Genomic DNA, 26,145 nt, shown 5'->3' with positions numbered 1-26,145 from the left:
GGCTTTGGGTCCTTGGACTACAGGTTTCTGGGACCTCTGGACAAACAGGGGAGGAGGCAGAGCCCAGGACATCCCCACCTGTGTGCATCACTGGGACTAAAGCAGGCGAGAGCTGAGGCTTCTTTGGAAAGTAGAGTTTCAGTACCTCATCAACACTGTGCTTCTCCTCACCGCTCTCTTTGCATGGAGGTGTTGGGCGAAGAGTAAAGGAGGTCCTTTACTAATAGAATAGGATGCTGCGTTCTCTCCTGAAGATCCAGGACTTACGCCCAAGTAGCCTGTACGACCACTACTGTACGCAGGAAACATGTTATAATACAGCGATCAAGAATAAAGGGAGGACTGTAGACGATGATGTGGCTTCACCATCTGCCTCCATAATCTGGTCTAATAAAACGTTTGAACGTTGTTTGAACTGAGCGACTTCTGCTAGAGATGGCACGATACCACTTTTTTATGCCCGATACCGATATCATGAATTTGGATATCTGCCGATACCGATATGAATCCGATATAGTGTTTTTTAATCAATAAAACTGTTTTTTTAATATCTTGCTGCTTTTTGTATAAGTTCATACTCAAGTTAAAAAAAAAACAAAAAAACACTAAAGCTACTCTGTTACACCTGTATGCAAAAAATACAACAAAATATTTCATAGTTCAGCAAAACTGATCAATCTAATAAACTTAAACCTGCTCCATCCTCCCTATTCTGGTATTTTAAAGAGTAAGCAACCTAATCAATAGGGCTCTAAAACTCCCAGCAAAAAAAATAAAAAAATAAAAATAGGGAACCACCCCCCACGCTCCACCTCATGACGCTTAATCGACGTAATCAACTTTAATTTGATGCAGGTTGGAAAAAAAAGTGCTCAGAAATAAATTATTTTTCAAGAATAATTAAATAGATTCAACATCTTTCTTCTACAGAACTGCACAGATGGAAGAAGTACTATAGCTTACTAGGGTATATTAGACTTAACAGTTACTATATACAGTAATGGACTTCTATACATTTTACATCAGATTAAAACTTTGGGTGTAAGATTCAGATAATTATTTATTAAAAGCTCGACATTTTAAATGAGAATAAGAAAGAAAAGTATGTCTTTGTGCCCCCTTTTCCCTGTTCATGCCCTATCGGCCCCCCTGGCTAAACTTTGCTAGATCCGCCCCTGCACAGTTACAGCCGTCAGCTACGTAGAAAAAGATCCTCGAGTAGAAAGTAATATTAAATACATTCTAACAACAGCTGATCAAGCTTAAACGTGCTGCTGTTGTTCAGCCGCTGGTTTCCTCTTTCTGGTGCAAAGTGGGCCAAAAACAAACAAGAGACATGGACTCGTGACAGAAAAGCCGATCAGCTGATCATTGATCAGTTTCATTATTGAAGCAGCAACAGGAGAGGGAGGGGGAGGCAGTCGCTCCATATATCGGTTGTTAAGCTTAACGTGGGAATGCTTTACAAACATTCAGAGATGAACTTGCACACTTGCTTTACTTCTCTCTGGGATGAGATGTCGGTTTGGTAGCGAAGCTACAAACACACACAGCCGCTCTATCACGTGACCACACTGCTCCGATGTGCTACGGTTATGAGCAGAGTTACGCCATGTCGCAAGTTCTGTGAGGTGCTTCTTTGATGTTTAATAGATCGGATTACATTTTTATTTCTCTCCGATATCCGATCCAGTAATTTACGTCAGTATCGGACCGATACCAATACGTGATATCGGATCGGTCCATCTCTAATTTCTGCAGCCGTCAAACTAACATTTTATAACCTGCGTTTGGCTGGTAGGTAAGCCTGTCTGTGCGCGTTCACCTGCCCTGCATGTTAAGATCAAGGATATTTCATGCTCTCGTCCGACCCAGGCGGGCCTCACACACTCGCCCAACTGCACAACACAATTAGCGGGTAAGCGGGTAAGCTAAGTGAGGAAAAGGAATGAAACAAAGACATTTTCCCAGGCAGCATAAATGGGTCGTTCTTTTGATGTACTGCTTCCCATGACATCATACTGTATTACTACTTGCTAGAACAGCGGTCCCCAACCCCCGGCCCGGTTCCCATCCATGAGTCGTTTGGTACCGGGCAGCGAGAGTTGAGGCTCGGGTGTGAAATTGATGGTTTTCAGGGTTTTTATTGTTATTTTTTTTATTGTTTTTATCGTTAACTCAGTTTTCCTGGGTCTTTTCCCGTTTGCTACGAATAAATCTTTTCTTTGGTACCAGTACTGATTTTATTTTGTTGTATTTATCCACGACACCTTAAAGGCCGGTCCACGGCACAAAAAAGGTTGGCGACCGCTGTGCTAAAGTACCTCTTGGCCTGTTGGTAATTTTTGTTTTTAGTTTAGTTTTGTTGGTAAAGCTGAAGCTAAAGCTAACCTTTGTAAGCAACAGCTTTGCTGCTTTAGGACAAAAGAAGTCGAGTCCCTACTCACATGAGCATCTTTGGCACCAGCACCGTTGTTGGCCTCATGGCGAGGTCACGTAGGATATTTTTAAATAGCGAGACAGTAATGGATTCTTCAAAAGAGGAAACTCTGAGGAAAGAACCACGACGGGACCGAATGAGGGCCAGCTTTAATGAAGCTTTCACGGTTACTCAGAATTCTGATTTCGCCAACATTTGGAAATCGAGTCATTTACTTGTTCAAGACTCAAACAAATGTTGCTGCTGATTTAAAAACAAATCCAAGCCAAACTAAATATGTGAAGACAGACAAGTGAAAGTATGAAGAACAGATGATAGTGCTGCTGCAGCGCTTCGACTCTAAATGTCTCTTTGTTTCCCTCGTGCTCTCTTGGAGTACATATCAAGCATGCTTATAGACATGAAAAAAGGACGCATGCAAATACTAGAAATATGAAAAAGCTGCATTTTGCATTTTTTCCTGTTGCCGCTAAAATAATATTTACTTTCCAGTTTCCTGCAGCAGCTGTGATACACAATAAAGTGTGCTTTCTGCACTGCGAGACTGCGACCGCACACAACGGATTAATTTATTACACACCATTCCTCGACAATCTTGTTCTTATCCGCCAAGACTGATGCATAATAAATCACTGGAGTCCAAGTCCCAGTGAAACAGCACATGGCTTCGTTTTGTCAATAGGAGAAAGAGTTCATTGACTCAGTCTCTGCTGTACGTGTAGGAGCTGAGGATGGTTGATAGGAAGCAGGTTAACGTTGACAGACCCCCCCCCCCCCCGCATTCTTTTGGATGATTTCTCCCACTTGCTGCTCGGAGCAGAGATGAGCTGGTGGACCGAGCAGAGAGGAAACACTGCAGGAAACTGCGAGTTTGCAAGAAGGTGAAAATGTGACATTTTAGAGGGGGGGGGGTCTAACTTTTGTGTCTACTTATTTTAGGGTCGGTTCACTTAAGAACCAGAACAACAGTAGGTTTTTAGTAATAGGAGGTAGTCCAGTTGTTATAATAAGGGCATTAAATGCAACTATTAGCCTTAAACGTCATGTGACACTACAGGGTCTTTAGCTCCATAATTATAATGACAAACTCCTGAGTTTGCATGAATAACTCTGATTATTTGACTTGGCTGATTGCAGAACCAAAGAGCTGCTATGCAGTGAATTAAAACACTCCAAAAACACAAAGTACCTGCAGAAAAGCAATTTCCTGCTGAAACGGTAACACCTCAAACTAAGGTAACACCTCAACATTACGCACGTGTGTAATATGGTCTGTCAAGTCCAACAATGTGGTTTAAATTTTACTGCCGGCGTAATGTTGACGGTGTTAAAACCGCCCATTTGGGTTGTTGTGTAGCTTCGTTCCGTTTGAGCGTTGAGACTGTTTGTTTACACCGACAAAGCCTAAAAACGGAAGCTACGATTGGCCCGTGGTTCCCTCTGTCAACGATCCCGCCGGGAATAAAGCACAAAGTGCTCACCTCGGCCGGAGAAAAGGGAAAACAAACAGGAAGCAGAATAATTAAAGAAAGACTCTAATCCCTGCACATCTGTGGATGCTGATCCATTTGTTTAATAAAAGGCAGCAGTCCGAGTTTCTAACGCGCACTTTTGTGTCGTCAGCTGGTGACGTGACGATAAAGATGTATTGCGTTAAAACAAATAATGAGAGTGTCGTCGGGTAAGAATGAGCTGGGAAAATAAAAATCCAACCATCTCCAGGACCACAGAAAACAAATGCGTGCACGTGTGTGGCCACGCCAGTCGAGTTTTGTTTGTGTGTTTCCGAGTGGATGTAGGTCACGGCCAGAGCAGCGCTCGGGTGAACCGCTGGCCTCTTTCACTTTAGTAGCGAGAGGAGTGGAGGAGATAAGCTCGCCCCATCTCCTGCGCTGGAGAGGAGGAGGAGATAAGGGCCTGTTTCCCAATGCTACCGCTGAGGCGTGAGCCAGCCGGGAGGATGCTTTGAACCGCTGCTCGCTATCTGCTCTGCCTGGGAAAATTATAAACAGAGTGTCCAGAGAAACAAAAGGTTGATTGAGGGCTGCTGTGCTGCGCTCTCGGGGGTAAATCGCACTAGTATCGTGGGTCAGAGAGCGCAAAGAAAAATCCGAGGGGCGAGAGGAAATTTTCTTCGGTGCCAGAGGTGTCTTTCCACTCGTCTCTGCTAAGTTTAGTATTACTGAAGGGATTTTGGGGGGAAAAACATATTAAGTATACATGAGTGGTTTTTAAGGGAAACCACACATGAATAAAGGATACCTGCTCGCGCTCAGGCACACAAACACACAGCAAGTAAACACACACACCACCCCGGCGGAGTTAACAAAACCTATACGAGGCGGATTTTAGATTTTCTGAGGAGCAAATTAAAATTCTGGTCCCATATTTTGATTTTATAGACACGTGGACATGATATCGTTTTTTCTTTTTTTACACCAGATAAAACCGAGCAGAGAAACATTAAGATGTGCACTAAGAGATATCCACTGTAAACTGTTTCTGGAGGTCAGTAACCTCACATAATCCCAGGCCTCTCGCCTCTACGTTCCTGCAAATCCAGCTGACAATTTGCTGAGCACGAGACGAGCTACCAGGCAACTTTTATCTATAAAAATAAAAACTTTCACCAATGGAAACAAGAAATATGCTCAAAAATAACCTGATAGAAGAGGTTAGATTAACTGACCAAGTAAGCAGTCGCTCAGTGTGTGCATACAACAACTGATGGTGCTGATCTGAGGACGAGTAACGGCCCTCTTTTATAGAACAGAATGCAAATATAGATAAAGATGTTACATTCTTTCCACTTCAGCACAGAGCACGCACGCACGCACGCACGCACGCACGCACACACACGCACACACACACACACACACACACACACACACACACACAGGTTTGTACCTGTTTGAAGAGCTGCAGGTTGACAGCCATGGACAGGAAGTTCTTCATGGTGCTCGAACGATGGCTCACGAAGCTTTCTTCACAGAACGTGATTGGCTCTCCCTGTTCAGAAAAACATTTTTGCTTAAAAACAACAAAACTCATTTTTGTTTGCACCAATCTGTTTTCGCACCAACGAAGCCGCAGGAAGCAGCACAGACGCGATATCCTGTTTTTTTTACGGCACCAGTTGTTGTTGTTTATGGAAGGATTCGTGTCATGCACATGATGTGTGGCATCGTTACACGCTGCATCTTTTAACCATCGAGTATTTCAGACGATTTCTTCATTAGTGAGCTAAAACCCAAACAGGAAGGAAGGAGGAAGAGTGGAAGTTGGGGGAAAAAACAAAAAAAGGAAAATTAGAAACTGCTCCCCTGGCAATGCATACATGATCTCCCCTGGACCAGATACACGTCCCAGTAAACCCAACAGTGCTCCACACGAACACATTATTGCATTATTACCATTTCTTACATCATGTCTGTCGGCCTGTGAGCTACAGACACGCAGGATGACAACAGAACCACTACAGGCCAATCGCGCGCTGCCCCACGGTCCTTTTCCAGTTCACGTTCTCTCATAATTAACATAATTCACACAGATTTCAACGATGCTCCAAATTCTTCAGAGGTAAAACAATGTGCTTTGTCTGTTCCAGGCTACGAGCACAGCGCGCCACATAAAAACAACTTAACAACGCTGGAGAATAACCCCATTTTCAGGGACTGGCAGAGGATACCAGTGGCCCAAATTACATCACGGGAATACAGTTCCACTTACATCACTAAAAGTTTTACGGCATATTATCTTGTAAGAGTTGAAAGTGACTCGCGGTTTAATCAGCTACAGACCACACTGCAGCGTGCAAAGCTGGATAGCATACTGAGAAGCTAACGGCTACTAAGGAAAAACAAAAATTCCCGAGTACACAGAGCTCAGTGTTCAAACTCGGAGCTGCCGTGCACGACTACGAGCGCCGCTGCAGGACTCTCCCATCTTTACAGGGACAGTTCACTGATGTGCGTTTGCGGAGGTTGTTCGATTCATCACCACCTGGTTACACGAAAACAAAGCTGGTGAGAAATTTCTACTTGGCTACATTTGCCAGCAGGAAGGTGATGCGCATCTCCTCCGTGGTTGCACCGCGGCTTTGCTTTGGGTTTGCTGTGGTAGAAAGAAAACCGTTCCTGGCTGCTTTACTGGTTTTATTTTTCATGCTGACAGTTGTTCTTTTTTAACTGGCTTGAGAGTGAGCGAGAAGCATTTAGCCCCCTATATTTAATGTAAGGAGGACGCACAGAGAACAGATTTCGCCATAGTGGGGAAGGACGAACGTGTTTTTATCTGCACCGTTACAGGAGGAGCACAACAATCATTTTAGCTATTTTAAGAGACTCATTACACTGAACCACAAAGCTTCCAGGTTACAGAGGAAAAAGTGTAAAGTTTGATGATTGCCTGTTGTTTGTTCACATGGTGAACTTTTCCTGTACAGCAGAACAATAACAAACATCGATTGAAGGACTTGGCGTGATTTTACCACATCACAGGGTTCAATGCATGCCTTTATCCTGTCTTCCTTCTCTCAAACCAACCAATCACAGCAGATGGCCCCGCCCCTCCCTGAGCCTGATTCTGCTGGAGGTTTCTTCCTGTTAAAAGGGAGTTTTTCCTTCCCACTGTCGCCAAAGTGCTGCTCATAGGGGGTCATATGATTGTTGTATGTATTATTGTAGGGTCTACCTTACACTATAAAGCACCTTGAGGTGACTGTTGTTGGGATTTGGTGCTGTGTAAATAAAATTGAATTGAATTCCAAAATTGCAAATGCTGAGGATGAGCCAACAGTAAAAACGAGGAAGATTCTTTCAGACAGACGATGATGTGTCGGTCAGGCTTCATGCTTTAATGCGCAGTCTTTATTTAAAATGGAAACATTTTATTGCATGTTCTGGATGCTTCCATCTCATGCTGGCTTATATCTGTGCAGGCACTTTGCATACAAAGCTGCAAATTTTGTGAGCAAACTGTAACTTTCTGAGATTATGCACGGAGAAGGTTTCTGTGTCTAAAATAATCTTTACCACTTTTAAACATGCGATTGCACCTCAACCACACTTATCCACAGCTTCACATCTGGCTGGATGATCTGAACTGCTTACACGTGTCGTTTAGTCAAACCTGAGCGAATAGGACCGACCGCACACCCGCCTACCCAGCCTGGCCTCACCGATGGTGGTAAAAACCGATTTGCTATTTCGGGTTCTTTTGTCAGACACCTGTGTTACTCCGAGCTAGCGAGAAGCACCTGGGGAGCTTTAACGTGAGCCGAAACCGACGATCTGCCCGTATAATCAGCCGATTGCTTTTCGACTCATTATCATTTTCGAGTTTTGTTTCATTTACAACCCAGCGAGACTCTCACCGAGCATCCACACCCCTCCTTCTGTCGAGGCATATGGGTCTGTGAACTACAGAGTGCCTCAGCTCTCTCTGGGAAGATCTTTCCTTCAGAACGACGAGCAGAGCGATATTCCCCAAATTTCGGGACACTGGGTAGAGATCTTCTTTATTAAATCACAAGTGTAGTTTGTGCATGTATGTTAACTCCAAAGCTTTTACACAGATCCTAAAAGTCTAAAAGAAAACAGTGTGTGAACGTGAGCGAACTGAGAAATCGCCGCGCGATGCGCTCGCACGCACAAACACACAGTCTCGGCGCCTGTGTCAGAGGGGAGGCAGTTTGTTCGTATACAGCCTGTATACAAAGAAAAGAGAGACAGCATCAATAATGTAGCATCTTGACTCCGGGAGTCCACAAAGTCCAATTAATCTCAAAGCCAGAGGAACAAAGGCTTTGCTATCTGACAAACAGGACATGGTGTAGTTTGCTGTGCTCTGATTCAGACTTGATAAGCAGAAAAGATCTAGAAAAGAAATGTTAGGGGGCTTAGCAAAGGCGAGTTAAACACCAAAGGTGGCTAAAAGAGATCTTCAAAGGGAACGTCCCGACTCTTTTCGGCTCCTCTGACATTTCACCGTCTCAGACAAGCCCACCTTAGCTCCTCGCTCTGACTGAAAACACACCTTTCACTTTGAGTCGAAACAGATTAAATTTGACTCTGTTCAGCCAAACTGAAAATGCTGCTGTGTGCTGCGCATGCTTAGGAGAAAATACACCGGCCTATGTGCATCACTGCATATGAATGTACTGTATATAAACGCACGGTACCGCTCTGTGAGTCGTTTGGACCGGACCGTGAGAGTTGAGCCTCGGGTGTTTTTATCGTTAACTCTTTTTTTTGGTAGCGGTACTGGTTTTATTTTGTTGTATTTATCCGCGCCACCTTAAAGGCCGGTCCGTGAAAATATTGCTGGACATAAACCGGTCCGTGGCGCAAAAAAGGCTGGGGACCGCTGGTTTATAAGGTTGGGAAACCTGCAGTCAGCTGAGCCTGAAGGAGTCACAACGCTTCTCCCAGCATGTGAAAGATTTTGCACATATACACTCGGACACCGTACTCTTCACATTAGCTGTCATGCGTGATTTTTACACCACAAAAGTTAAATAAAAGTGTCGCCCATTGTTTGAGCGAACTCACTCTTTACGCACATTCAGTGACTTTCAGTGATTAACATGGTGATTAATGACGTCCTTACAGGTTTATATCTGAGAGCGTCTCTGTAGGATCCAAACAGAGCAGCCTGCGCTCTCAGGAAGGCCCTCGCCACACCACTTCCCGTCGCTGTCGACTGCTTCTTCAGCTTGCTCTTCAGCGAGGACACCTGATGGAAAAGAAAATCGGGAGAGAGAGGTGGTGGGGTGCGGGGGAGAGACGGAGGGGTAAAAGTTAAATTATCACCTCTGAAATTGGTGGAAGAAACAGCTAGCCCATTCTGGGTGTGAAGTATCACATTTGCAGGTCATCTCAAAGAAGGGAAAGGAAAGAAAGGGAGAAGCTTCAGCCTTTCCACCGATCTGTTGTGCTGCTGGGAGCACCTGCTGCTTTGCTAATTGAGCGGAGCACGGGGGCGGCGAGGAGGAGGGGACATCGGCGAGGAAATGGAAACTCGCATTCTTGATTTTCCTCTCTCACCCTCTCCATACTGCACTTCACCCCCTCCCTCCCTCCGCCGCCCATCACCTTCTTGCTTTTTTCACCATCTCTCCCTCCTGCTTTCCCCTCCCCTCTTGGCTCTGCTGGACTCCCTCTAGAAGAGGATTCTTGACATAAAGCGTCTTTAATTATTTTCCCCTCTCCTGGCTCTGTCTCCAGGACTCCAGGCGAGAGTGGAGGAGCAGCAGGCCCGAGCTTGTTTTAGGATGACAAAAGATTCACCCTGGCCACCGGGCCCTGGGGAGTCTGGGAAGGAAGTTGTCAAGAGGCTCTCCTCACCTGCTCAGCAGTAGTCTGTGTTGTGGCAGTGCGAGGAGGAGGCAGAGCTAGCGAGGCACTGCTCCTCTCTGTGTGGGCTGTGCCAGCCTAGCACAAAAGCACAATGTTTGATCGGGTTGCGCAGGAAGTCTAGATTACTCTAACAGTGGGCTGGTAGCGCTGGCTTTGAATCCCAATTGCAAAAGGAAAACATTACGTTTAACCTTCAACCTCAATTAGCGAGAAATGGATCAAGTGCACCTCCAAACTTTGCATTGTTTCAGTCTATATTCTACACCAGCGTAAAACAGGTTCAAATACCACCCGCCAAACTGGGACAGAAACTGGGAGTGCACAATGACCACCAAGAAAAGGGAAAATTCCCGTTTGAATTAATCTAACGTAGAGTCATCACATCGTGTGCTCTGCGTTCCAACACAGCGTTTCTCAAACGTACCAGTGTTGTTCCTGTTACCCTCATCTATCACATCACCGCACGCACTCTGTTTATTTGCACACCTCTTAAATTGTTATTTGCACATTTTTACTGTAAATGACGGTGGCCCTGAGAGGCCAAACGGACTGCAACTTAAGAAAACACCAGCAATAAGAAAAACGCTGCAAAAGCGCACAAAACACACCGGAAATGGGGAAACGGAAATAGGAAAAAAGTTATTTCCAAAAGCACAAGTGTTTCTGGGGAAACAATAACCGACAAAACAGTTGCAGGAACCAAAACGTGCTAAGAATTGCGCTGAGAGACACTTAAACCAAGTGGAGGACCTGTCGGAGAGGTGTGTTAGCCTAACTAAAAATCACGAGATTAAAACACACTTACCTAGCATGTTTTGGTTCCTGCAACTGGTCCGCCAGGTTATTGTCTCCCCAGAAACACTTCCCTTGTGCTTTCGGAAATCTGTGTTTCCTATTTCCGTTGTGTTTTGTGTACTTTTGCAGCTGGTGTTTGTTTAAGTTGCAGTCCGTTTGGCCTCTCAGGGCCACCGTAGTAAATTTTGAAATTTAAAATCTGTAAATTTTGTAAATTTGCTTATTTCAATTTAATGGTCGGGCATTGCAATAAGCATTTCACCAGATGTCTTACTGTGTATGTGTGTGAGACGAATAAAATTTGAGTATCTGCAGCGAAAAAGTCAAAGCGACGAAAGCAGAAAAACATCTGACCGCATGTTTGCAGCAAATATGATAAAGTGCTGATCTGGTCTGTGGTCGCGCACATCGCGCCGCGGCGTTGGGGGGATTTTGTCATCTGGCATCTGCAATTAGCCGATCTGGGAAACTTCAGGGAGGAGAAGCAAAGTGTTAGCACAGCTCACACGGAGGACACGCGGGGAGAGGCAGAAAGAAAGGCAGCCGGAGAGTGTGGCGGTCTTAAACTGGGACAAAGACAAAATGAACAGTGTTGATTTGGCTCCCCTGGGCTTTCTCACTCTCCACAGCGTCCCCGTGCTGCCATCGCAAATGCTCCCAGGCATCAAACAGAAAGTTTATCACGGTTAAATTAACAAGTGTCATCTCCATATTCACTCATTGTGCTAAATGCTTTTATGTTTATGTAAAGCCCTTTTTGGAATTAATATTTAATGTTTATGTGCATTTTCACTGTTTTCCCCCTTCCTCGCAAATCATTAAACTGCCTCCCCCCCTCTCCTTTTTGGAGGGGGGAGAATCAAAGCGAACACAATGTCAGTCTACGAGGGGGAGGCATACCCCCGAAGACTGTCAGAGGAGCCGGATCGTGGAGTTTACTGTGCGCACTGCAGCTTTGAACGGGTGAGAGCGCCGCGAACACTTTTTAATGAGGTGGGGACACAATCACCGTTTTGTTTTTTTACTTCCCGGCGTTTGAAAAACGGGCGATAAAGCGAAGAGTTGGAAGTTTCACCTTCGTTCACGGGAAGTTCAAAAATCCTCCTTCGGTCACACGTAGCGATTAATTAAATTGTCAGATATTACAAATCAAATATAGTCGTAGCTGTTTGGTTAATAGAAATGAAAACGCGCCTCGCACGGGAACAAAAAAGAAATAAATAAAACCAACGTGTACGTCGTAATTGGGTTTTGAATATGGCGCCTACGCCACAATCATCAGGTGTGCCTCCGCGGTAATGGCTCTGTCAAACTAATTAACTTCTGCAGTTTGAGTGAAGCTAACGAGATGCGTACAGGCATCACAGGAAGGCCAGGCTCTACAGGTGATAACCCTATTTGGCAGTGACATTTTTTAGTGTAAAGTCACAGTGGCGGTGATGAGATCAAAGGCAGAGAGTCCCCCATTGGGTCCAATTAGAACTATAGCATTGTACAGGGAAGGGGTGGCAGGGGGAGAGAGGGGAGTGGGCGGTTGTCGGAGAGAGACACAGAGAGAGAGAGAGAGAGGGGAAAAACTGTTGAGTTATGATATTCATAATCTATGCAGAGAGGCCTTTCCAGTACAGGTCTTCTCCCCATAGCTGTGATCTTTTCAATTTACATCAAGGGAAGATGGTCGGGGATGAAAGCGGGGCATCCAGGCGCTCGGCCCCCAGAGGGCAGACACGGGGCCTCATTAAGGCCCGGCCCAGCCAGCCCCAAACAGGATTTGAAGTGCGTCACATAAAGAGCACGGGGTCAAAGGTCAGACATAGAACAGATCTCCATTTAACTCTCCAGCTGGAGATGGTAATTAGCAGGTGCAATGATGATCCCTGCCTGAATGTAAGGGATGATACCTCTGTAGGTGACACCAGGCATCTGTGTGAACGCGCGCGAAAGTCTGCGCTCACGCCGCCGCCTTGATGCATCGAGTGAGCATCAATCAAGGGCCTCGCACTGCTGCGCACGTGTGCGCGAAACGCACGAGCTTTTGGAGAGTTTTTAAAAAAGCAAACTTACCATGTGATTTCCTGTTTTGTAAAGTGACACAGAATCAGGTAATGATGACGCACACAAACGTTCACTTTTAATAAACAAAAGGAGAAGAAAAAACATCTGCAAACGAGCTCGATTATATACAAATATGTAGAATTTTACTTTAAATTTTTACTTGGGCATTACAAAAAAAAAAAAAAGTCTCACAAATAACGACCCCGATGCTTCTCTGTTGTTTTAAAAGAAAAAGTTGGATTTTCTTCTCACAAAAAAGGAATGTTTTGTTTAAGAATCTGTCCAGGGAAAGAAAGCCATGGGGACGCAATTAAAGAACTACAAAGAAAAAAATAGTTATGAAAATCTCCCACTTTCTTTTGATGTGCTGCAGTCTGAACTGTACACACACACACACACACACAAATCTGAACAAAGACGCACAGAGAACACACACACACACACACACACACACACACACACACACACACACACACACAGAACGCAACTTGGAATCTGTGAGAAATCATTCATTCTTTCAATTAAAGATAAATATTAGATATCTTTTAAACCGCAAAATGAAAATTAACCATAAAAATGCAGAACAAAGACAAATCTACACAAATACAATCGATACTAGTTTTAGGTTTGACTGCAAGAAATTATTATTTTTTAAATCAGTAAAGCAGTGGAAGAAAAAACTAAAGAATAAAGTATTCAGAGCGTTGCAATACATTAGTCAGGCGAAATGAGAAAGGGTGAGAAAGCAAAGGGGGGAAGCAGCGTGTGTGTGTGTGTGTGTGTGTGTGTGTGTGTGTGTGTGTGTGTGTGTGTGTGTGTGTGTGTGTTTTAATAGGGCTATCTCATTGCCATGAGATTCTGCCCGGTGTGGGGTTACTTTGTCAAGCTGACCTCTTATAGCAGCTGAGCGGCTGAGTTTTGCATACATAATTAACTACAGCTAAATGTCATCCCTCACTTCAATAACTAACGCAGTGGGTGATGCTGCTCTCCCTTTTTGACTTCTAATCCAGAGCGAAGCGCCGGCAGACCGACTATGTGAAAATGAAGTGCAGCTTTTTAAACTCCACGCGAGTCAATGAAGGGCTGCTAACGCTGCAGCCGGAGTGTGCACGCCTCAGAAAGACAAATCACAACCTGGAAAACGAGGCTTTAAATGAGCACCGTCTGACGTTTGCAGTCGGTACAATGCAGACTCACAACAAGGAAATCAGATACTTTGCTTGCAGCTTGTTATGATGTGGTGCAGATTCCAGGACTGTTTCTGGTAAAGTACAGCGTGTAGCCGGGGTGGAGCGACTGCATTCCCGGCGCTGAGCTACCACGTAGTTGCAGCACAGCATGCGAGGGACTTTACCGTAGGCAGCTTTGCTTTAAGTGAAGCAAACTTGACTTATTCTGAAGTGAAAATGGACAAAATCTGAGCAGAAAGTTTACCCCAAACTACATGTGAACGACAAACGTTCCTCCGGCGTGCGGGTGTCTCCGTGTGAGTGTTGCCTGCCGCGCTCTGCTCTACACGATGACGTAGATGTTGTTTTCTGGAAAATGTCAGAAACCGAACGCCAAATTAAAGCCGCGATGTTTGATTAAGTGTGCCAGGTGATCTCAGGAGAGGCGCGCAGATGCAGCCTCAACCCCCTCGTTCATTTGTAAACCTCCAAATGTAGGCTTGAAATACAGGAAGTAGGAGTGTACGCTGTAAATCCCCCCCCTTGATTGGGAATACAAATGATCAAATGTGCGAAGGCTAGGTACGTACGGGTACGCGGTGTCAGCAAAGTAGCGAGAGGCAGAGAGGAGGAGAATAGAAGGAATTAGGCTGTGATGTGAGAGGGAGCATCTGAAAATAAAGATGTGAGCTGCATTGTAGCAGCTCACCTTGAATACGCGGCACAGAAAGAATAATACATGAAAACAAAAAATTCTTCCATCATTGGTTTGAGATCAACTGCCAGGATCAAAAAACAATCCGATTCAGACGCGCGATGTTTGTTTTCGGAATTAACAGACTCCTAATTTGCTATTCTTGGATACTTTTAATGACTGGTGGAGTAAACAGCTCCTCCAACCAAAAGCCAATTATAACTTTATCAGCACAATCTCTGCTGAAGAATCGCAGCTCTCAGAGAAGGAAACAAAAATACCTTGATCTTCCAGGGAAAACTACAGCTTCTTCTTTATTTGTTTTTATCGACTATTCCTTTTCAGTAAGCTTGTCAACACGTTGCTTTTACTGACACGAGCGCAGCCTGTTGTGAGATCAACATTAATGTATAAAAAAAAAGTATCGAAACTTTTGGTTAAAGCAACTCTAAATAATGCAAAATCCTGCCAGAGCACTGTAGGCTCCATTTGTCTGATAATATCAGGCCTTTTATTTAAAAACAACAGTCAACAAACAAACACACGGCTTTGCTGTGGACCGCCACGCTTCAGATATCCTTCATGTTCCAAATAAAAACAAAAAAGACAAAAAGAAATTAATTCTGAATCTTTGATTAATGTGACGTTTCCAATTTAAAAACAATAAAAATCAAGAGTTGCCCTCAAACGTTGGCGGCATCCTTACCAATTACTCTCAGTCAGATCTTTCCTTCTCGCTGCTAAACGGAACCGCTACTGGCGTGGTAGCGTTCGTAATAGTCAATAAATCTAAAATATTATGTGTGAAGTTGCGGGAAAAGACCATTAAGGGGGCGGAGCTGGAGCAGGGGTCCCGTCTGAAAGACAGACACTAATTCGGGACAACTGTGAACTCTGAACCCGCTAAAAGCTCGGCCACTGGTCAGCAGATCCTCGTAATGGAGTCCACATGTGCTCGCGCCGCCACAATTAAACGGATCTCCAAAGGTTTCCTTAAATCAACATCGGGGTGTTTTTAGTCGTACGCGCAGAAGAACCGCCCGTGGCCTCTGAATCCATTTGATGCTTTTATATATTCACACAAAGTGAAATAATCGTTGGGCTTCACGCCGAATAAACCCGAGCGTTACAGCGAGAACCGCCGAGAAACCAGGAGCGCCTTTCATAGCTCGGCAGCTCAGCCCAGGCAGAGAATCGCTCAGCATTAATCAAGATTTCAGGCCTCACTTTGACAAACTGCACAATGCCTCCTTTTGTGTAAACACAAACATCAAATGCCATGTGGCGTGTCCTCATCACTAACAAGCAAACTAACAAGAGACCTGGAATTCCACTCAATTAGTACCTGCTCGCTTTGTTATTAATCTGCTAACCTCCGCGAAGAGATGAGAGGAGACAGGAGGGGGAAATGAACGGGAATAAAAACAACAACAATTTGTTACGATAAATATATTAATGCCAGCAAAGTTTCCGTTTCAGGTGGTGTAATTCGACGTGATGTGCAGGCTATGTTCTGTCATTAGTCAGGAAAAATGGCGAGTGGGGATCAAAGCAAAAAAGCCTGCGAGCCTGCCACTTAATTTATCACACGGCAAAGACAAAGGCTTCTCTCTCCGCTTCTGTCGCCTTCAAAAGCCCCGACTCTTTTTTATGACAAACTCAGTTTGCAATTTAATTTAGGGATTCGGTCCCTGGGTGCAGAAAAGCAAGCAGGCAGGAAGTGAGAAGAAGGTAGCCAGACAGGCAGAGAAGCAAACAGCGGCTGCGGGAAACGTCCAGGCAGGCGGGAAGCGCTGCGAGGGAGGGAGACAAGAAGGCAGACAGGTGCCATGAAACTCCAGCAGTCAGGCAGGCAAACGGGCGAGAGAGCTGGCAGAAAGTGTAAAAGAGATCGGTGCACACAGTAAAGAGGCATTCACACACGCTAGCAGTCATAGTAGGCTGAGCAGCGCTAAACCAGGAGAACCAGAGAAGTGTGGGAGTGCGAGCAGGTCTGGAGTCTGCTGGGCAGTGGATGAAATTATGTCCTGCTGCTGGGACAGGAGTCCCGTAGGCGGTGGAGCCCGAGCATATACTGTTAGCAGCGTGGGTAAAAGAGCGTCCGCAGCCTCGGCGGGGCCTCGCCGTCTCACGGCGGAGCTTTAAACACACACCGTGAAGAAGAGCTAAACAAACACCACAAAGACCGGTGTGTGCGAGTGACCCCGACGCCACGGTGATGCTTCCCGTAGCACTGACCGGCGTCGGCGCTCCGTTAATTAAAGAGACGACGCGCTGGCAGGTGGCTTCACTGCCCACTCTGGTAATTGGCCCCTTTCTTCCCACTCTCTCCCCCCACAAAATCACCCATCTCTGCCTGTTTTCTCTGCCTCCTCCTATCTCTCCTCCTCAGAAACGTGCCAGTGGGCAGGCAGAAACGCAAGACTTTGTGAAATAATGATTAGAATGGATGGAGATGAAGGGAAGGGAGTTTCACATTTTCCCACAAGCCTCTGATGGTCGGGGAATGCTGTTTGCCTTCCAGCGTCATACGACGCGACGGGAGTTTACTTTAGACAGCCGCAGTCTGAGGAGCCAGTGCTGCAGTCATTAATGATGCGGGGAGGGGACAGAGCCGTACTCTGACAAGTTTCTGGATGTGTGTGCGCTTTAGTTTTCTTGCCATGCGCGTGTGCACGTGAGATTACTGCGTGTGTGTGTGTGTGTGCGATGTAGCAATAAAAGCTGCGCGTTGGTCTCACCACGTCACTCGGGAGGTTGTGCAGGTCGTCGAAAGGGCTCTCCAGGGTGTTTGTATCCACGTTCAGGATGACCACGTCCTCCAGCGATCGACTGCGCACTCTCTACGGGAGGAAAAGGGCGACGTTAGTGCAGCAGCGTAGATATTCTCATCATTATTATTTCACAAGTGTATACACATACACTCAGAGCGATCATTTATTCTTTTTCTTAATGATGGTTGTGCTGGAGACTTCCTGTGCATCTGACATCTTTCAACATAATAAATATTTGTATTTGTGGAATTATTAAATTGTGAAACGACGCCACGATTTTAAACCCGCAGTGTGGCCCAGGTGCGTTTCCCGGGAGACAAAGTTATTTCTGTCCTGAAGCCCCGGGAACATGAACATCCAGCAGCCGCGGTTAAAGCTGCACAGTTATCACACTCCTTTACGATTAAGGATGAAAAATGGCGCGTGGGGGAGAAAAATGATTAGAACGTGTTTACGGTAACGCGCGCGCAGACGCGAGCTGGCGAAATGAAGAATGGCACCGAGAGAAAACATTTGGACCGCGCGAACATTTTCCACAGCACCAAAAACCTCACGCATCAATAACAACACCGTGATGCTGCGGCGTGCCGCACGCATCCTGATGGCGACAAATTCAACAATTATTTCAGTGTGGTGCAGGATGCAGGCAGGTGTGTGTGCGGGGACGGCGGGTGGGGGGGGCAGCGTTGTGTGTGAATTTCTAGTTTGTCACTTTTGTGACAGCCTGTGCAGCGGAGGCTCACATGCTGATCTGGACTAATTATGTAGTGGCGGAAAGAAGGTCTGTCACGGATGCAGAGTGTGATAAATACTGCCACTGCCGCAACTGTCAGACAAATATCACACACACACACGTGTGCATTAGAACATATGCATCTGCACAAACACACACACCTACATACTAACACTTACACACAAGTGTAAGCGTGTGTGTTTTTGCAACATGCATTCACACAAAGCAGCAGTGCTGCTGATGACTTGCCCCCCAAACAACACAATGAAGTAAGAAAGCTCTTTGTTTGCAGATGCTTTCTTGGGCTTCTGTGTACGTTTGCTTTAAGGAAGCACGAAAGCAGCAGAGGAAGTGAAAAGAGAAGAAAATATAGCTGTCAAATCTTATTGAAACACTCAAATGAAAACCATCTACAAAATGAACACGTAACATTCAAATCTACTGAAAATGCTAAAGACTTTCGAACATACCTCGAGCAGACTGAGATGAACTCCCACAAAGTACGGCATAGGGGCGCTGTGGACAGAAAGAGTGAGACCTGTGAGATCAGACGCTTACACGGAGGAAACATTCACGGAGGACACTTCAGCGATGACACGAGTCTTTGAAATAAAAAAATCACAGCTGTGGAAATTAGTTTCTTTGTATTCCATAAATGTAATCTGAATACATTTCAGGGTTACATGTGCTGAAATGTGAAGGCCTGACTTAAAATGATTAAGAACAGTGGTAATCACGTATCGCTAAAAATAACAACAGTCACTAATCCTTAAAATAATTACAGTTGACACTGCTGCATGTACTGACAACTATATTTAATTGAACCCAGCTGACAGGCACAGGCAGCACATTTTCTACTCCCTGTAAGGTTTGTGATTATTTCCCAACAGCATCAGATTAACTGCAGCAGCACAAACTAATCTCATGTTACAGGATTTATTCTTAAAAGCAGGTAAAAGCACAAAATGTGTTCTCGCCTTCCTTACATCGCTGATTGAGACTGAATAAAAGATTAAACAAGAACAGTTTAAAAATAACACACCGACTTATACTGGCAGAAATGCAAAACTTACTGGTTAATAACAAAAATATAAAACAACAAGCATCAGTGCAACATTTAAGGCTCGGTTTCTCTCCGAGTCGACTGATAGTTTCAGGAAGTGCAGAAAGAATTATTCCCTCAGAAAGTTAAAGGGCAGAGTTTTATTTTTATTTTCAAAAACAACAAAAAAAATAAAGTGTTTGGTTTTTCGGGGTTATTATCATGTCGTCCTCATTTGGTGTGATATATATCTTCGTTTTCAAAGTTTGCGGAAAGGAAAAGTTGAATCACGGACCGCTCCCCATCAGCACGAGGAATAAAATCAACAAAAACAGTCAAATAATAGAAACCGTTTTTACGATGAGGTTTACAGAGGCGGTAATAATCGGATAGTTTGGGGTCAGCGTGTTCCTGGCCAGAATGATTCAGCAGCCACAGGCTTGTAATCAGCTTAAAGCAACTGAAAAACAAGCAGCAGGCCTGGATGCTGTTTTATGAATGTTCGACATTTACGCAGATCCAGTTACACAAACAGTAGACGCACAGGCATGGGCAGAGACGCTCATGCACACACACGCACACATCTAATGTAATTGCATTATCTAATCAGCGCATGAGGACACCGCTGTGATTGAATAAGATAATGATGAGTCTTTGCAGAGTGTTGAAAATCATATTTCACTGTCAGTGATTTATAGCTTCTTCAAGCCAAATGTGGCTGATGGTGAAGCGCTGGACAAACGTAACCGCGCTGCAAACGCTTTCACGCGTTCAGATCTGACGTTGAGACGAGCCGCGACTCCCGCTCCGCATCCAGTTTCAGTCAAGTCCGTCCAGATTTGTCGGATCTGCGTTGGATCGCTGGTAATGAAACCCTGAGAGAGCCCAGATGATGAGAGCGCGGCGGCGCCGGCATGAAATATGGAGCCCGGTGATCGGGGCCGTTCATTATGTCGAGGAAGCCACACGTGAGAAGTCGCGCCACAAGAGGAATCGCAAGAACATGAAGAATGGGTGGGAGAAGGTGTGAACACGAGTGTCTGCACTTTTAGTGGCAGAGCGCGACGTGCCGTGCGTGCACGTCTGCACACGTGTGCAGACGTGCCGTGCGTGCACGTCTGCACACGTGTGCGCTGGAGAGAAAACACTGGTGATGCTGATGCTCGTGGTGTTTGCTGCGTGTGTGCTGCAGAGGTGGTCAGCCTTACCAGCAGTAGTCCAGAAGATGCGGGGGCAGCACAGGGATGAAGATGTGCTGCCAGTACATGGGAAAGAGCAAAGCGGCGGCGCCGTGGACACACGCCGTTAACTACAGGAAGAGAGAGAAGATGTGAGGAGGAGGGATTCAAAAGGAAAAACTTTGAGCAACAACATAAAATTCATGAAAAGGCAGAACAGTTTGGAGACTCTGATTTGTGCTCTTGGTGAAAGTAATTTTAAGTAATAAATTACTTTTAAAAAAAATGACTACAGTGGCCCCGCCCACACGCTGTTATGTCCTTTAATATAAACCAAACATGCAGTCGTTTCATGCGAACACATCCTCGTCCGTTTCTGATGGCCGAGCCCGCTGACAGGGCCCGCCTCCGACCTCGTGACAGAGAAAGCAGAGACGACTGATGTGAAAAGAAAACTATTAAAAAGATTGATCTAAGGAAAGCAGCCAACACGCATCCAGCGCCGTCTCCGTATCGATTTACTTGTCCAGGGTCATTAGAGCAAACACGTTTTGCTGCTATTGCACCTGGCCATTACGAGTCATTACTTTAAAACACTGATTCTGACCCCATTTTTTTTAAAGAGTCAGAGTTCATTATTAAACTCTTTTTCAATCAGTGTCAGTAAGTCGGGATTGTGCTGTGACCTGCACAAAAGCAACAAAAGAAAGCCAAAACAGTCTGACAGTAGCCATAAAAATCTGAATTACCCCGACCACGATGACTGGGAAATTAAAAGGGAAAAGACGGAATAATTAACCTCTTTTTTTAAACAAATGATGAGGAGCAATCACGTGAAGATGACACTGCTTTTCAAAGGAGCTTTTTACACTGTCAAACCAATATTACACCCAGAACTAAAGTCATTGTCTTCCATTGTCTTAAAGCCAGCATCTCCCTCTTGACATCTCATCACATGAAACCGAGCTACAGTAATGACCTGCAGCGCGCGCGCACACACACACACACACACACACACACACACACACACACACACAGGCGTTAGCTCATCCCCCAGATTAAAATAACATGATTAAATATGGAAAGAGAACAGAGGTCTGAGGGGCTCCTGCGGGACTTCATTAGGGCAAATTGCCAAAGAATGAAACATGAGTTAGCCAAGAGAGACTGCGGGCTAGGCCAATACCGCCGGGACCCCGGAGCAGCAGCCGCTGTTATACTGCTGCAGCTTCACAGTCAATGTGTGAAGCGGACACACGCTATCAGACGCACACGCGCGCAACTGCCAGGAGACCCCCTGCTCGCTGACACACGCAGTGTCACAATTGACCGGCCAAAAGCGGGCGAGCTCGGCGGCTGAAAACCACCGCTGCCAGAGAGAGAGAGGGGCCCCACCCCTCTGAATCCACCCAAAGATCAAGCCCGGACATCTGAAAAGCTCACAACAGAAAGCCTGTGTGTGTGTGTGTGTGTGTGTGTGTGTGTGTGTGTGTGTGTGTGTTTCCCTCCCAGCGTGTGTGTTTGGCCAGGAAAAAAAAAAAAAGCCAACGTCTTTTCTTTTTTCCGTTTCGTTTTAATTGTCTCTCTGCAATCTCTCATACACGCAGTCCCACAATAGTTAAGACTTAATCAACATTTAATTGGTGTCTTGCTCTGTGTATCTGCATATGCATATTTCTGCTTCCTGCTGTCTTCAAATAAAACAACAATGCCACGCTCCTGTCAGGATTAATTCCCTGGCAAACAGTTTGGGGTTTTTATTTTCCTGTTTTTTTAGTTAATTCTGAAAATAAATCAATGCTATGAATATTAATGTATGAAAGTGAAGCACTTGGTGGAAAAGTGACGATCAGAACTCTCACGCCCTACGATGCTGAGGGGCCATTAAAATTGCGATCGGGAAAGGTCACCGATCTGGCTGCGGTTGTGCACGCACGCATGTGTACACGTGCCACGTGTGCATGCATGTGCGCGCACGCACGCGAAGCGCAGAGCCAACAGGCTACTGTATCCCTCCTCTGGGAGTGAGAGACAAGCCCCAGCCATTCGCTGGTACCAGGAGGTAATGGCTCAGAACACCTCGCTAACCAACTCCAATTATCTCCACCAAGCCTCAAGGTGAGCCCCCCAACCGGCATGATTTACTCTCAGGTTGAAAGTGAAAACAGGAGTATCTCTCTGCGCTTCTCTTCTTCCCAGGCTGGGTGGCTGGCTTGGGGGAGTCGGCCGAGAAGGGAGTCTGAAACTAAGATAATGATTTATAAAGCAAATCTAGATTTCACTTTTCATTTATGTGCTATCTCCAAAGCGGTGGAAGCGGCAGCGCGCCTTAGATAAGGTAACTCGAAGGGAACTCCAGAGGAATACTTCACATATTTGCTTCTCTAATTCAGCCTAATACACACGGCCGTGTCCTTGTCCTGGTTTTAGAACAAATGAGGCAAAAAGTAAAAGGAGGATAAATTGAAAAAGAAAAAAAAAAGATACCCCTGTTTTTTTTTCTTCATTTATAGGGGGGCTTCACATGAGAGTGGGCCATGAGAGGCTAAGGCTGATAAAATATTTGCCAGGCTGATAAATAATAGATGAGTGGAGCCAAATGGCTTACACGCTCCACAAAAGACCTGGTGCTTAATATTCCATTCAATGGAGAATCACAGATACAGTCCCCAAGAACAAATACAGGATTAGGTGCTGGGTCCAGTCCTCGGGGACCAGGGCTATGCCCGGTAATGAGGGGCTGCCTGCCTCCTACACACTGTGCATGTGTGTGTGTTGCCCCTTCCTCTGAGGGAAGCTAACCGATTATACAGCGACAGCCTGCTTCAAAAAGCAGTCAAGGTCTTTGGTTCTGCCCTGAGAGCTTTTTAGTGCGCTGTAGCCGAGACAGAAAGTGTCCATACTAACACGGGTCTTCCCAGATCCATTCAGTGAGACTAAAGGAAGGACAGACCGAAAAGAGAGGGATCGAGAGATACAGAGGAGGAGGTGAAGGTTGGAGAAGATGGAAGAGGAAGAAAATTTGCAACTCAAAGTCGACGCCATAAACTCAGGAATGAAGCAGTTTATCAATAATGAGGTTTGATGTGATCCTTTGTTTCCTGGCGATCCATCAGCAGCAGAATAGAAAAGGGGAGTTTTTGTATTTACACATATTTTATTTGCCACTTTTTCACTGAATCGAGAACAACGTTTAGATAAATAAACCTCAATTTTGCATCCAAACTGTGTTTTCATGACCGAACAGCAGCGCCGCCCTTCAATTAAGTCCAGACCCGCTCGAGACATCAGCGCTCTGCCATACCCTTCCCATTATTCTTCACCTGAGCAGATTGACATGAGGCACAAACAATGCTGCTACGATCGCACTTAACGAGGTCCTATGACGGTCGCCGAGCCTTTAACCAGCTGCTCTCTGGTTTAAACGCAGCAAGAATAACCGCTGCTGCGGGCGACCTAATTCAGTTTGACAGGAGGAATCGACACGGCCGCTCTTGACCTCCTCACACCGGCCTGAAACACTCGCAGCCTCTCCTTCCAACTTTGTCCCTGCGCGCTCTCCAAATTCAATCCTGTTTTCATCCCAAGTCTCCATTACTTATTCCGTTTCCTCCTCTCCTCCTGCTGTCCTTCTGTCCCCTGCCACCTCTCCCTCATCCCCCCCCACCTCCCTGTCATTGTATTGCTGTGTTAGCCTTTCCCTCTCCTCTCCGGAGTAGTCACCAATTACCCACGCTCTGCTTTTCCCTCTGTTGACAAACGCCGGTGTCAGGCTCTGTACGACGCAAGCATGCCACAAACAGGTAGGTGGCGGGGGGGGGGTAGAGAGGGCACGCAGGACAACGCAGGCAGCAGCCAACGCCAGGCCTCCCACACAGTCCCTCACAGGAAGACATAAGGCATAAGGTACAAACACCTGTGAGCGCAGACGACGCGCACAAACAGATGCATGCTTAAAAAAAAGAAGCCGACGCTCTGAACACCCTCTGCACGCACATGTGCACGCACACCGTCGCAGCGACGACACGCGCCTTAAGACACACGGCAGAGACGAGTCTATCGAGGACAAGGTGGGGGAGGAGGGGGGAGGATGTCTTGATGTTCTGCAGTTGCCCAACAGCAGACAGACACATTAAGACTCCCAGGAAGAGGCAGGCAAAGTCAGAGAGGAAGAGAGGTGTAGCGGGAGAGAGTGAGAGACAGATGGACAGAAAATAATATGTCAGAGAGAAAGAATTACTAAGACAGAGAGCGAGGGGGGAGAGACGCCGAGAGAAGTGGGAGAAAGAGAGACGGGGAAGGAACAGAGGAAAAGGCTGGAAACAGAGAGGCAGCTGGCACTCCAGGGCACGCTGGATGGATAGCTCCTTGTTAGCATAGGCCTGACAGCCTGATGAGAGGGCTGCTGTCAGCCAGTGCCGGGGTCGGGGCGGTGTGAATTTGGGCGATAGGCAGGGCAGAGGCTGGGCTGCAGAGCTGGGGGGCCTCGGCATATGAAAGACTCAGAGGGGGTCCTCCCAGCTGACTAGTTAGAGGAAGGGCCGATGCAGCCCTATTATACGGGCCTATGACAAGGCTGCACGCACGGCTGGCTCCCGCCCCTGCGCCACCGCGACTGGCTTTTTTTTCTTTTTAAACAAAAAACAAAAAAGAAAACAGCGGCACCATTCACCTCTGGTCACGAAGCAGCAATAAGTCAACTGACGCATTGTTGTACGATCATGATTTATTCCTTTGCTTTTGGCTGCTTGCGAGACGCGGCAGCCATGTACCGACAGACTGACACGCTGGGTTCACCGGGGGCTTTAACACAGGCAGCACCTCGAGCAGGCAGAATAAATGCAGCACATCTCTGAGCGTGTGTGTGTGTGTTTCTATTCCCCGTCTCACTCTGCTCGGTTGAGATGCTGGACAGGCGGAGGTGGTGAAAAGCAGCTGGATGGTACTAACGATGTCACTAACAATACTTTCTTCTATCTGTAGCAAGCAGACTGGAGAAACACTGGCTGTCCATCCAGTGGCTGCCGACGCTCACTTTAGCCAACATTTGGACGAACTCTGACATAAATTATAATTCTCTCATCCAGTAACATATTCGATCACAAGACGGGGAACCGGATAACGAGCCGGAGCGCTTTCAAGTTAAGTACACATACGCTCAGATACGCGGCTTCGAGAATGGCGGCAGCCATTTCCGCTTGAACTCGCGGGTCAATCTGCCCAACAACAAAAACAACGCATCACAGGAGCAGTAATAACACCGGGCCTGCTCGTAATCCCAGCGGAGATGTGAAAATACTTTTGTGCTGCAGTTCCTGACATATAACGCTACCAAACCAAAACACCTCTCCCCGAGGAAGATGGATGGATAGATGAGTGGATGAAGAATTGCAGAGGATAAAAGGCTCACGGAGGTAAAGGTCTGACGTGGAGGCTCTTAAAATATCCTGTCGGCATATATTTGTTAGAAAAACAAGCTGAGATTTGTCTTCGGGCAGCAGAGGACTGTAAATCACAGACAGGGAAAAAATAAACCCCTCCCCTCCCCCAAGTATTCCTGCTGAAATAAAAACAGTCTCACCCTTGAGTCTGATCATTTACATCATGCACCGCTCCTGTCACTGCACCGTGTGCTGCTTGGATCTCCAGCACAGGTGCTGCTGGTCTGAGGAGCTGAGGGGAGACAGGTGAAATCCTCTAAGGGGCTGAGTCATTTTCACAGGTCTTCCTGATTATAGCTCCTGTGGGAGACCTTGGGAACTGTTCCCTCCAGCGCCCAAAACGCCAGGCGTGGGCCCCTGCGGCTGCTAAGTGTTCTGCAAAGGTGGCAGGACCAGCAACGCCGCGGATGCAGATAGGACTAGGATGACATCACTTCCCTCTCCCGCCTCATAAACGTTTGGC

At 46.2% G+C, this 26,145-nt stretch overlaps 1 protein-coding gene across 4 annotated transcripts in view; it reads right to left on the bottom strand.

Moving 5' to 3' along the window:
* dennd1b (DENN/MADD domain containing 1B) overlaps window positions 1-26,145 on the bottom strand; it is a 92,590-nt gene that overhangs the window by 18,122 nt on the left and 48,323 nt on the right. For all 4 annotated transcript variants that reach the window (XM_085252685.1, XM_085252688.1, XM_085252687.1 and 1 more), the window contains 5 exons: window positions 20,272-20,372; window positions 18,492-18,537; window positions 17,256-17,357; window positions 9,050-9,175; window positions 5,348-5,449 (listed from right to left, as the gene is read on the bottom strand). In XM_085252685.1, the coding sequence (XP_085108811.1) occupies window positions 5,348-5,449; window positions 9,050-9,175; window positions 17,256-17,357; window positions 18,492-18,537; window positions 20,272-20,372 (477 nt within the window). The remainder of the gene's footprint in view (window positions 1-5,347; window positions 5,450-9,049; window positions 9,176-17,255; window positions 17,358-18,491; window positions 18,538-20,271; window positions 20,373-26,145) is intronic.

This window comes from Mchenga conophoros, linkage group LG17, assembly GCF_057382185.1.
Source record: "Mchenga conophoros isolate Kocher_MC1m ecotype Shallow Benthic linkage group LG17, M_conophoros_male_GT1.1, whole genome shotgun sequence".
Classification (NCBI taxonomy): Eukaryota; Metazoa; Chordata; class Actinopteri; order Cichliformes; family Cichlidae; genus Mchenga; species Mchenga conophoros.
The sequence above is the reverse complement of the archived record's forward strand: the minus strand, read 5'-3'. Positions and strand labels throughout refer to the sequence as shown.